General features: G+C 42.4%; 1 protein-coding gene and 1 pseudogene across 1 annotated transcript; one reads left to right on the plus strand and one right to left on the minus strand.

Moving 5' to 3' along the window:
• Positions 1–6,213: 6,213 nt before the first annotated feature.
• Positions 6,214–8,068, minus strand: LOC120287175. Its single transcript, XM_039299881.1, has 4 exons — positions 7,668–8,068; positions 7,336–7,445; positions 7,102–7,237; positions 6,214–6,937 (listed from the first exon to the last, which is right to left on the minus strand). The coding sequence occupies exons 1-4, from the start codon at positions 8,066–8,068 to the stop codon at positions 6,214–6,216; spliced, it is 1,371 nt and encodes a 456-aa protein (XP_039155815.1).
• Positions 8,069–8,329: 261 nt separating this feature from the next.
• Positions 8,330–9,216, plus strand: LOC120287176 (annotated as a pseudogene).
• Positions 9,217–13,672: the final 4,456 nt, after the last annotated feature.

The raw sequence follows: 13,672 nt of genomic DNA on the forward strand, positions 1-13,672 counted from the left end.
TAGTTTAATCGCGGGGCAACTTGCACGGCTGATTCGGCATTGAGATATACAATTCGTCTTTATTTATAAATAAAGGCACAATCTGTCCATATGCATTTAGATGCTTTGGACTCAAAGTCGGCAACTACAATAAGCGATAAACAAATGCTTAATTTGTATTTATATAAACCTAAGATAGAACAAAGACCATCTATGCCGACACACATGGTGCCTTCTTAATTTCTCGATGAATCTCAACCTCAAATATATTGAGTTGATAAACTTTAGGCTGGCAGAGTTGCTTTGGCCCGCTCAAAATTGGGCCACACCTAATCATCTCTATATCAAATAGTGCTAGCAACCCCTTTGAGTATTAACATAGAATTCCATATTCGATGCGGAAAAGTTTGGCTTAAGTCATAACTATTATGTACCATTGATGAATAAAAGATTCAAAGTTGACAAGCCCGTCATCGCAGCCATCAAGATGTTAACAGTTAGAAAATCTCTTTATACAAAGTATATTCAAACTAGGCAACGTAACACGAGCAACTTAGAGGCTTGCTCATGACTGAATCGAACTCGTGAAGCAGTGCAACATAGGCAATTCCTTCACCACTAGGTTGACCCTCTTAGTGGTATACTGATTTTATATCAAAGTGGAGGTTTGCCTCACTTATTAGCTTTTTTTCCTAATAATCTCTATATTTAGTAATAGGAAGTCAAAAAATAAGAGTAGGGTCATATTACCGAACGACATTAAAACTACCTACAACCTCCACTTCAGAGACAACTACCGATTTCTTTATCATTCAAATTCCGATTAAGTGTAGCACTTGTCTTAACACTAGTTTTACATAAAAAGGAAGGAAATTTGTACTTTAGAAAAATCAAATTTATTTACCTTTGCAATCTGCAATTATTTCATTTTTGTTTTATCTAGATACTTTTACAACTTTTTTTTTTTAAATTACTTAAAGTAGGTTGAGCTGAAAAACGAAAACTATGTATGCGGGCCGTGGTGTGTAAGCTTGGCCCACCCCTGCCATATCTATTGGAAGGACTTCGGCGCTGAACTAGCTACGCAAGTTTTGGCTAGATAGGTCTAGTTGAAATAGAAAAGGACTTGCTCTGACGAAGTTGAGAGAGAGAGAGAGAGAGAGAGAGAGAGAGAGAGATCTTACAAATTAACGAGTATAAGAACGGCCTTAACCTGTTCCCTTGCTAGGATATGCTGATCTAATTATTTCTTTTGTATCAACACTGAACGGTCGGACAGGTCCTAACCCGTTCCCCTGCTAGCATGCGCCGATCTAATCATTTCTTTCGCCAGAGAGTTGTTTCAATTGGTCTACATAGATAGACAATGGATCCTCCACAAGTGAACTAAATTGGTCGAGTCCAATGAAACATCCATGCTACTCCAAGAAAAGAAGTGAAAAAGCAGACACAAGTCTATTTCAGACTTTGGCATATTCAGAATGCTCCAGAAAGAAAGAGTGAAAATATGCACCTGATCTGATGAAAGCACGAGCCATCGCGTCAATTGATTTTGTGGACTCGACGTGGTACTCTAGACCTGCACACCCGATAAGGGCATTGTGTATACGGGCCGCTACTCGCAATATGATTCAAAAGCGAAGCTACGGCTTCACGTTACAACCACACGTTGTTTTGCACGCGAATCATTTGTCCAGCCGCCAAGCTTCCAAACCCTCACATCGTCAGCATCAAGATCATGCGGGCATGTCGTATACAGATCAGAAGTGACCGTAGAGGACGACCATTCGCAGTTCTCAATATGTTCTGTGGACCTTTCGTCGCTAGAACTTCCATTCTTTTGTGGCAGCTGAGATTTGCAGCAGCATCAGTGACGGACGTGGGCCTTTTGCTTGTCATGGCTTTGACTCATGAACTAGGGTTTTGCCATTTGCCCACGTTTTCAAGAAGATAAACACCAGCCAAGGCCCACCACTTTGGAATTCCATAGATAACTGAATTCTTCACGGATGATTTCGTATTCAATCCACTCGCACCCACTACTCCAATCAAGTTGGCTATTCAATCCTGGCTTTTCAGGATCGAAGCGGGTCCTACTATGCCTCCAAATGCTGGGGCCAAGTGAATTGACTCTGGGTCCAAAGTCAACATTTATGATTGGATGACAATTTATTACACAAAACCTCAAGTTGCCCTGAATAAAAAATTGAAATTCGTGCAGGGCTTAAAGAGAATCTCATATAAAACTCAAGATGTTCAGGTTTAATATTGGGTTAAAGAGAATCTTATATAATTGAAAGGTTTAGAACTCAATTGATAAATTGTAAAAGAATTTATGACTAAATTAATAAATTTTCAAAAAGTTCAAAAATGAATTGATTGTCATATAATATGGTTAGAATTTTCTAGAGAATTTTCCTCGATGACGCCAATCGGATCTATCATTAACAGACGCCAACGTGAGTGCCCGTCCGTAGATGGTATCGAGTTGCCAAACGGGCTGCTGACTCACTTTAGAGCTATCCAGCCTTCTAAGCAATGCGATCATGATGGATGGAACTGCATGCACAGTGCTCTCCTTGTTACGCCACGAACATTGCGAGGAGTCCTTCAGTATCTTCTTGTTTCGGAAATACCACATATTTAAAACCTTGATCCCCAACGAAATGATGTCGTCCTCATCTGGACGTCTCCTACCCAATTCGCTCCACACTTCATGTCAAAACATCCGCATAGTTTTAGATGATCTAGTTACATGCGACATATAAATAGATATTTAAATATACATACACCCGTCAATTAATCGTACTATTTACACCATCTTATTGGCCATCAAATTGAACGTGGATATTTCAACTGAAGGTGTACATTTTAATTTTCTACATCATTTATTAAATTTTATCGTCTTTGTAATCTAGAACCACTCAAGTATTCATAAGAAAAATAACCCCCACCCAACAAGAAACAAGAACCAGAAACTAAGGGTGTGTTTGGTAATGATTCTGTTCCCGGGAATAGATTCTGATCAGAAATGATTCTTTTTGATATGTTCCCGGGAACAATTTTTAAACATTTTAGATTGTTTAGTAACTGTTTAAATTTTCTGATTCTGGAATAGAATTGCGTTTGGCACCGTACTCATTGATTCTATTCCAAATCAATTTATTTTAATTTTTTTCCTTTTCTCCTATTCTTTTTCTTCTTTAAGTGGCCGGTCGCCGGGCAGGGCGATTAGCCGACGAGGGTCGACGACCTCACCGGGCATTGCCGGCCCTTGGCGAGGCCGACCCTTGTCGACTAAGCCTTGTCGGCAGCTGGGCAAGGCTCGCCCAGCCTCGACGAGACTCTAGGCGAGGCTCGCTTGGCCACCAGCAAGGCTCGCCCAGCCCCACCGAGGCTCAGCCTCGCCAGGGCTGGGTGAGGCCTACCTAGCCACCGGTGAGCTCGCCGACCTTGCCCTAGCTTGGCGAGCTTCTAGCGAGCTCACCGGACCGGTTGTAGGCAACCTGCAGATGGCGGACGGCGGCGACATACAGCAACCGCGGGATAGCAGTAGATGAAGAAGAAGAAAAGAGAACAAGAAGAAGAGAAAAGGGAAGAAGACTTGATTATTAGATTTGTTCCCGGGAATAAGAATTAACTCTTTTTTTTTTTTTTTGGGTAAAGGTAAGAATATATAAATAGCTATGAACCAAAGTACACAAGATCGGCACCAAAACTTTCACTCAAAGAGACAACAATTGAATGAGTGAATGGGAGCTGATGTGAGAAAGAAACACCCTAACAGGAGGGGCAAGAAAAAGAAAACCAAAAGGCGGACTAACTAAAGCCACACTGGCCAAGACAGAAAGAGCACCGAAACCAGAAGTCTTTAAGGCGGTTAGTAAATAGCCGAGCAAATAGCCGAGCGGATAAAGCAACCAGTAACAGGGAGCTGCATAGACGCGGAAGTAGCCCGACAAAGCCCGCAGCAAAATAGAAGAGAGAAGGACCTCCAAGAGCCGAGAGGACACGAGGCTAGGAATCAGAAAAACCATCGAAGATACAGGAGTCAAAGCCCCAACAACGTTGGAGCCTCCTATTTCTTGGGTTGTCAATCTCATTGCTGAAGGTGAGCGCCTTGTCCCTAACCGTCTTGATGAGGTGGTTCTTCAAAGCTGGCAAGTCCAAGGTCTCCCCCCTAGAAAATAATGGCATTTCACTTTTTCCAAATCAAGTGGCACATGGCACCAAATGAATACCGGGCAATGCTATGATGAAAATCCTTGCCCGGGAGGAATTTGAGGGCCCAAAGTAGATTCTCCGACCAGGATCTATTTCTCCACAACATGTTACATCTTGTAGCCCAAAAGAAAGCAAGACTAGAAGAGATGTGACAGTCGAAGAATAGATGATCAATAGAGTCCTGTCTGGAATTACAAAAAGCACACAGGCCACTATCAATTCTACCATAAGAAAGAAGAAGAACCACGGTGGGTAAGCGGTTTTTGATGATCAACCACAGGTTGAATTGAAATCTAGGAGCAATCAAATGGTTCCAAATAAGCGATGCCCATGAAACACGATCCTTCTTCCTCTTAATGATATCCCACGCTAAGGCCACCAAGAAGGCGTGAGAAGGGCTTCCAAGCCAGGTGAGTCGATCAGCAGATTGGGAAAGGACCAAAAGAGAGTAACCCCCATCTTCCAAGAGAGTCCTGAGGGTGCCACCATAAGGGGAGAAGAGATCCGCTACTGTGACTTGTCTGAAAAAGCTTGAGCTATCAATGAAAGAATCTGAGAAAATTAAGCTTAGCGGGCCTCTCTGGTACCAATGATCAAACCAAAGGGAAACAGAAAAGCCATCTCCAACTTCCCAAAGGAATGATAGTTGAAATTCCCTCCTTAGCTGCATGATCTTCCTCTAAGCCCACGAACAAACAGAAGGAATATTGGAGACCCAAAAGTATTTCTTCCTTAAGAAGGTCGTGTGAATCCACTTGCACCACAACGACTCTTTGTTAATAAAAAGAATCCAAACATACTTGAGCATTGCAGCCTTATTACAATCCCGCAGCTTGCGAATGCCCAAATCTCCCTCCGCCTTGGGAAGACGTACTTCCTCCCAGGAGACCTTAACCCTGCCGAGGCCAAGAGTGGGCTATTTCCAAAGAAATTGCCTCAATATTTGTTCAATGTGGTCAAGCACCGAACATGGAAGTATAAATACACCGGCCTAATAACTTTGAATGGAGTGAAGAACTAACCTTATCAATTGAAGTCTGCTAGCGAAGGAGAGGAACCGCTGGGCCTAAGATTGGACCTTAACTGTGATTTGATCAACTAAGGAGATACAGTCTGTTTTGCCAAGTCTCGAAGTGATAATTGTTACCCCTAAATACCTCACATGAAGCTTCCCTTCCTAGAAACCAAGGGCCAGCTGAATATAGTTTCGAAGAGAAGGGGATCCACCTGCAAGAAAGACTTCACTTTTCGAAGTATTTGGCAATAAACCACTCCAAGAGGAGAAAGTGTCCAGGCCTTTTTTTAATAAGGAAATTGAGGTCCAATCCACCTGACAAAATAAGAAAACGTCATATGTAAAGAATAGGTGGGATAACTTCAACGCTTTGCACTTCTAGTAAAACTTGAAGTTCGGATGCGAGGCGCGAGAGCTAAGCATCCCTGAAAAAACCTCCATCACCAAAGTTAAAAGATATGGAGACATGGGATCCCTCTGTCGAAGGCCTCGGCCACTAGGGAAAAAGCCATGTAACTCCCCATAATCGAGATGGAGTATTTGGGGGTAAGAACACATATCATCACAAGGTGAGTAATCCAGGCAGGAAATCCAAAAGCCAGAAGGGTTAACTCAAGAAAGTCACAGTCAACCGTATCATAAGCCTTCTTGAAATCTACCTTGATTGCACACTTGGGCAAATGAGGGACCAAGTGGAAGCCCGCAAAAAGTTCTAGGATCAAAAGAATGTTGTCATTTATTCTCCTACTTTTGACGAATGCATTTTGGGATGGACTCACTAAATCCCGAAGCACGGAAGCTAGCCGATTAGCAAGTATCTTGGTAATGACTTTATATAAGGTGTTGCAACAAGTTATAGGTTGAAAGTTGGCTACAGCACAAGCATTGGGAACCTTGGGAACCAAAGCTAGGATAGTGTTATTTACCTCACGTAAAAGCTTGCTCGAAGCAAAAAAATCTTTAATCGCCTCAAGGACTGACGGGCCAACAGTCTCTTAGCAACTCTTGAAGAATTTAGCAGTAAAACCATCAGGTCCAGGGGCCTTGCCTCTAGGGAGGGAGAAGACAGTATCCCAAATCTCAGCATCTAGCACAGGTTGAGAAAGAAACCTGATATGCTCCGTTGAAAGTGGACTTCTGATGAGCGCCTGCACCTCCTGCATCGAAGGCTTCGTGAGGACAACTTGTGATGTAAGGAGGTTGGTAAAATAAGAAATAAAGACTTGCTGCACTCCAATCGGATTCATGATCAGTGTGCCTGAAGAATCCTTGATCGAGAGAATTCTATTGCGAAGCTGTCTTCTACTAACAGAGTGATGAAAAAACTTCGTGTTTCTATCACCTTCCTGGAGCCATCTAATCCTGGATTTCTGTCTGTAAAAGGATTCCTCTTGGCTTTTTAAATCCATAAAGCACCGATGCTGAACCTTCTCCAACTCAGCAAAAGTGATATTGGTCGGGTCTTGATGCAAGGCATGTTGGGTAATCCTCAAGGCATTCATCGCTTCAGCCGTTCTTGTAGAAATATCCGAGAATGACTCTTTATTTAACAGCTTGAGACGGCCCTTTAGAGTCTTCAACTTGCTAACAAGCTTATACATAGATACGCCAACTCCGGGGCTATCCCAAACATGTTTAACAATGGAGTCGAACTTAGGGTACTCCATCCAAAAATCGAAGAACTTAAAAGGTTTCCTTGAGTGAACCTGGGGTAATACTCTAACCACCATGGGAGTATGGTCGGAGATCCCCGGATTCAAGAAAGAAGCTTCGAGAAGGAATAGTCAAATCTCCACTTCGAATTCACCAACACATGATCAATTTTTCTCTCGCTTACGATTTTCTTCGAAGAAGTGGACCAAGTAAACCGAAGTCCAACATACCTTAAGTCCTCAACGTCCGTCTGATCCAAACAGTTGCTGAAATCATCAAAATAGGGAATCCAGGTATCAGAGCCACCGAAACGATCCGATGAGTCATTGATGGCATTGAAATTGCCAGCCACAGCCAGGCTGAATCCTGTAGCAAATTATTCATTTGGACGAGATCTGTCCAAAGGGGACGACGGCGGAGGAAAGTATGCTCCCCATAAATCACAGAGATACAACAAGAAATACCAGTCAAAATGGAAGTCAGGCTACCATGAATTGCCTGAGCATTTTGGGAGGAAACATCAAAACTAACCAGAGTTGGGTTCCAACCCACCAAAATCCTCCCACGGGGAGCACTATCATAATTAGCAATCCAGATCCATCCCGGCAAAATGGTAGTAGAAATAGACTAAAAGAGGGGCTCCGGGATCTTAGTCTCCAAGAGACCAACAAAACAAAGATTATTGGAAGAGACTAAACTTCTAATTTTAGCCCGCCTTAAAGGGGCCCATAAGTCCCCGAACATTCCAAAAACCAAGCAGCATCCAAAAAACAAGAGGTATAGGGAGAAGAGTTACCTCTTCTTGCTAAGCCCATGACAATTCGGAGTCGATGCAGGCTGAGCAGAAGGGAGATCCGGGCATAATAAGAGGAGCTGGTCTTGAAAGGTAGGCTTCTTCAGGTCAGGAGGAACGGCCGGGATTAGAGGGCTATTGTCTTTTGAGGAGCTATATTTAGAGCTACCAGCCACCTCACTTGAACTCACCCTAGTGGATGACGCAGCTAGAGGAGCTGCCTTGCCCGCCAAAGGAATAGGATGGCCATTACTCTTTTTTGGGGCATTCAAAGGTCGTTGTGATTTTGCATCAGCAGTAGGAGGAATCACCTTCACAGGCTCAGCAGGAAGAGGGTCCTTCGACTTCAAGGACTGAGTAGCTCCACCAGAGGGAGGCAAACCGGAAAGATCAGCTTTTGGCATATCAGCCTTCTTCTTTTTACCTTTTACTTGTTTCCACCCCGCTCTTGCTCCAGGAGGATGCTGAGATGATGACCCATGATGGAGAATAGGGGCAAGGGCTTCAGGCACGGCCAAAGGCACCGCTTGCTTCTGTCTCTCATCCGAACTACCCACAACAGGCACAGATGCTTGCTGAGGCGTATCCTTCCTCTCTCCTAAGTCTTGAACCGAAATGGAACTAGCAACTTGGGGTCTTGTTGACCCGTAATATTAGTCGGAACCATGGCAAGAGGTGCCGAGCAAGTGTGGCCAAAAACACCACAGCTTAGGCAGGAACTAGAGAGGAGGCTCAAGGAAGCTGTAAGGATTGTGCAAGAGTTCGTCGACAAAACGGTGTCAGACCGCCGGATGGAGATGTGCAAGCTTGGGAGCTTGAGTGATAGGTCCGATATCCTGTCCCGGCTCATGGAGAACAAGAACCACGACTTCTCCGACAAGTTCCTCGGGGATTTTTGTGTGAGCTTCATCTTAGCCGACCGTGACACCAGCTCTGTTGCGTTGGCCTAGTTATTCTGGTTGATATACAAGCACTCGGAAGTAGAAGCCAAAGTGCTTAGCGAGATCAACCGGATTATTCTATGGCGACGCCCTACGCCGGCTTGGGAAGCGCGTCAGGACGCGGTATTCACATAGGAGGAGTTGACCGACATGGTGTATTTGCAAGCCGCACTATCAAAGTCCCTAGGCTATACCCGGCAATGGAGATGAAGGAGGTCCAAGACGACGACATGCTTCCCGACGGCACTGAGCTGAAACGGGGTGACCGAGTCATGTACTGCATTTTCTCGATGGCGTGTGTGGAGGTGGTGTGGGGGAGGGATTGCGAGGAGTTCAGGCCGTAGAGGTGGTTGAGGGAGGATGGGCAGCGGATGGTGTGCGAGAGCCAGTTCAAGTACGTGGTGTTCAATGCCGGTCCGAGGCTGTGCATGGGGAAGAAGTTCACGTACATGCAGATGAAGATGGTAGCAGCATCAGTGCTGTGGAGGTACTCGGTGGTGGTGGCAGAGGGCCACAAGGCGGTGCCCAAGGTCACCACCACCCTCTACATGAAGCACGGGCTGCTAGTGACTCTCCGACCGAGGGTGGCCAGGCCAGGAAGTTCCGAGTAACGATTCCGGCACGCTTGTGGCAATGAAGAGTAAATTTTGTAGGGGCCATAGTTGGTGATGAGGGATTTATTCGGTATGTAGCAGCTTAAAGACATGCGTGAAGAAAACACTCGTCAAGTCATCTTTCATTGATTACTTTGTCTACTTATGTCGCAAACATAGTAAAAGAGTGGACAATAAATCTTTCAAGAAGCGTTTTTTTTTCCTTTTCTTTTTATATGCATGGTGTGTCATGGTACATTACATGATTATTTATTTTATCGATCATTTAAGGGGAACAAATATGCATGCGCATCTATCAAATAAATTACAGCCTATACAAGACCATCTTAACATCTTGTTGGGAATAACGGATCCCCGAAAAGCGAATTCGACACTAAATCGAACCCCTAAATCAATGCGGAAGACGAGCCCGGGAAAACAACACGTATCACCAATCCTAAAGCACACCACGGATTCGAGCGTACCTTTTAAGCCACATATTAAACACCGACGCCGATAGAGGAAGAGAAACTTGGTCTTGTTCGATCCGATGACGCCTTAAAGGGAAGGAAAAATGTTGCCGGAGCTTACTGTTTTTTTTTTCCTTTTCTTTCTTTGGAGAGAGAGGGAGCGTAAGAAGAAAAAGACGTACGTTTTACTTTTTGTTTTTCCAACAGGTACCTTCTCTCTTTCTCTCCTCCCTTTTATATGTCCCCCCATCCACGGGCCATATTCCCGTGGACCGGGCTTTTTCGGCCCAACTTGGGCGGATGGGCCTTAAGCCCATTACTAATAAAACCATCATCTCCCACTTGCACATGGTGGGCCGAATAGGATTCTCTTTACCTATCTTCAACATTCATACCGGTGAATAATCCGTGCGACCAGCATACTTTGAGAGCTCATTACTATACATCTGTTAGGAATATATAGTAGCTCATAATGGGCGTCACGCTTTGAGTAGATTTAGTATGCAGTACCCTAGATCGATCGATCACATTTTATATCTCTCTTGATATCTTTTAAACATGATATATATATTGTATTCACAATTATAATTATCACAAAAACAATCATAATTGATCGACCAGTGAATACAAAACTATAATGTGATTCCCCAAAATCGATCTTCCTCTTTCCTTCAAACTCTCAATTTCAGTTCAGCTTGCTTTTCTAGAAATGTCCCATTAGATCGAATCAACTCATGACCATTGGCAACAACCTAAGATAGCAAACACTAAATAGAAACCTTGAGAATAAGTAAAAGTCATGAGAGCACTAAAATTGAGGAACTCTTTTCCTCAAGAGTCTCACATGTCATAAAAGTTGAGATCAAACTTTTTTTGCCACTCTTATTGGTCGGCTCATGCATACGTAGTATGAAATACGTATTACGGTATTAACTCCTTTCCCATGGAGCGTATGTCTACACCTTTCAATACCGTACAGATGATAGTTCAGACATACCCAATGTTTAACTTGAGTTCACGTATCTACTCATTTACAAAATTCATCAGAACTCACATCTGGCATCTTAGACAGATAAAGTAAAATATGTGGGGTATTTTACTTTCGGACATAGTAAGTATTATGTCCTCATCTTAACACTCAGTTAATGCGACATACGTATTTTAAGTTTGAGCTCTCGATTATCACATAGATAATAAGCTTAAAAACAGTCTCATCTTTATTTATCACACAGTAAATAGATGCGATTACCCGTGTGAGTAGGCTAATCTTTTATCTGTCCGACATACTTCCTCAACTTAAAATAATACACTGAGTATTAAGATGCATAAAGATCAAACAAAGATTCATAGGCATTAATAATGAAACAACACTAGTTCATAAATTTGAACAACTCAGGGAAATTACAATCAAGTACATCAGACTCTACGCAATCCTAGAGATTTTACATGATCACAAAACACATCTCTAGGTATTGGCTTTGTTGGAGAAATCCTCGTGAAGAGTTTTGAAGTTGACAAAACGTTTCCGTCAGTCTAGTCTGAAGGTCTGCAGACTCGTTAGTTAAAGTCGAAGACTTCCTGGACAGCGACTCAAGACTCAAAGTCTATCCTCATTGACATCACGATCCGTTGAAGAAAGGTTATCCCGAACTGAATGTTTTGCTCAGGATTTAACCTTATCATCTGGAGAAGATCTCATGGTTGGAGAAGACGTATCAGAATCCTTTGATTGATCAAATTTGATTCAATGACTGAAGATTCGATGATTGTCTAAATATTATTGGAAGGTTCTACTTATGGAAACCGAGATCCTGATTGTATGGGCGAACAGGATTGATGGGCTATCAACACGTTCCTTTAATAGCTCGAATGATCTTCCTAATTGATTCCGTCCAACGGGTAGATTGGAGGAATTCCTTTGGTAAGTGCCAACGGGTATGATGGCATAAAGGAGCATATAAGGAAGACGTCCTTAGTTGTTCGAGGAAGTGCGCGATAGAAAAATTCCAAAGTCTGAAGCTCCTATTTGTTTAGATAAATCCTTTGAGCGAATACTTGTATAAAAAGAGAGTCTATATTTGTGAGAGACCTTGAGGAGGTGTGGCGGTACATCTACACTGTGGAATCAAGGCAAAGCTGTGCTGTAACTACTCTTTTGATCATAGTGAAATCCGGCCCGGTGGGGGTCGGTGCGGAAGAGTGGACGTAGGCTTGGAAAAGCTGAACCACTATAAATCCTGTGTTCCAATTTCTCTCTTCCTACCTTGATCGTATTTCAATTTGTTAAGAATTGCTTCCGTATATCGACAAATTGTTTGTGCGCCTATTCACCCCCCCTCTAGGTGTTTATACTAGCAATATCAATTGGTATCAGAGCTCGTGTACTTACTTTATTTGAAGTGTTTTACTTCATAGTAAAAGATCCATGGCTAGTATGTTAGCACCATGGCTGATGGAAGGGCAAAGCAATACCAGACCACCCTACTTTGATGGAAAGGATTACAACATCTGGAAGAACAAAATGAAAGCTTTCCTACGATCAAAGGATCCTCTGGAATGGGACGTTGTAGAAAAAGGAATTACTCCTACCACTACATCGGTCTCGAAAGAGGAAAAGAAACGAAGAATCTAGCGGAATGTCTCGGAAGAAATAACCAAGAGGACACTCGATGCAAAAGCAATTTACTCCTTATATTGTGCTTTATCACCAACTGAATATAATAGAATATCTTCTTGTTGTACAACAAAAGAAGTTTGGGACAGTGCATATCACCTATGAAGGAACAGATCGAGTGAAGGAAACAAGAATCAACATTCTTCTTAGTCAATACGAAGCCTTGAATGAAACCAAGAGAATCAATATCGACATGTTTAGTCGTTTCTGAGATATTGTGAATGGTCTTGAAAATCAATGTCAATCAACTTCTGATCCCATGAAGGTAAACAAGCTACTGCGTGGACTCTAAAGGGATTGGAATCACATAAAGACTTCGATAAGAGAGACGCAGAGAATTATGCCACTATCTGTCGACGAGCTGATTGGAACTCTTCAGTCCTATGAAGTGGAAAGGATCAATGAAGATGAAGATCCAAAAGGTAAGAAATCCATTGCATTAAAATCAAATGATGATTATGATGATACAGATTCTGAAGATGATATGGACGATGAGGAGCTTGCTCTCATGATAAGAAGATTCAGAAAACTAAACAGAAAAGGAAGAAGGTTCAACTCAAAGAAACAAGGCTTTCAAAGACAGCAGACCAAGTCTACGGTTGATAATGAGGAACCAAATAAAGATGTAGTCTGCTTTGAATGCAAGAAAAATGGACACATCGGACCCAACCCCTCTTTTGAAGAAGAAGAAAGGAAAAGCTGAAAATTTCGAAAAGCTCTCAAAGCTGAAACCTGGAGTGATACCGAGTGTGAAGAAAGTGATAATGAATATGCCAATCTATGTCTGATGGCACAATCGACTCAGGACTGGATCGACTCGGATCGACTCGGAGCAGGTGAATTTGAGGCAAGTAATTTTAAAATTCCTGTCAAAGTTTCTAAATATATTGATGAACTATGCTTTAGTCTTAAGATTTCTCTCAAAAGAATTTCCAAACTGAAAAAAGAAAACTCAGCTCTAAAACAAAAAGAAAATGTTTTAGAAGAAAGAGTTAAAAGTCTAGACATGTCTGTTTCCAATCTTTTAAAAGAAAATGCTTTTTAAAAACAGACTTATCTAATATATCAAAGAAATTTTCTATGGGGTCTGAAAAACTTGAGAAAATTCTTTCGGTGCAAAGACCTTACTTCAATAAGTCTGGTCTAGGTATGACAAGAAACAATTCCCTTGATTGATTTTCCTAAAGTAAAAGAAAGAATCAAGAAAAGGTTTTCGAGTGAAGTTTACAAAAATCACTTCAAAAGAGTTTTTGTTAAACCCGTAGGAAGAAATGCTCTCAAATGTTCAAAGTGTAATAGTCCGGATCACTTTGAAAAAGAGTGTCCTATG

Source organism: Eucalyptus grandis, chromosome 8 (genome assembly GCF_016545825.1).
Source record: "Eucalyptus grandis isolate ANBG69807.140 chromosome 8, ASM1654582v1, whole genome shotgun sequence".
NCBI classification, from domain to species: Eukaryota; Viridiplantae; Streptophyta; class Magnoliopsida; order Myrtales; family Myrtaceae; genus Eucalyptus; species Eucalyptus grandis.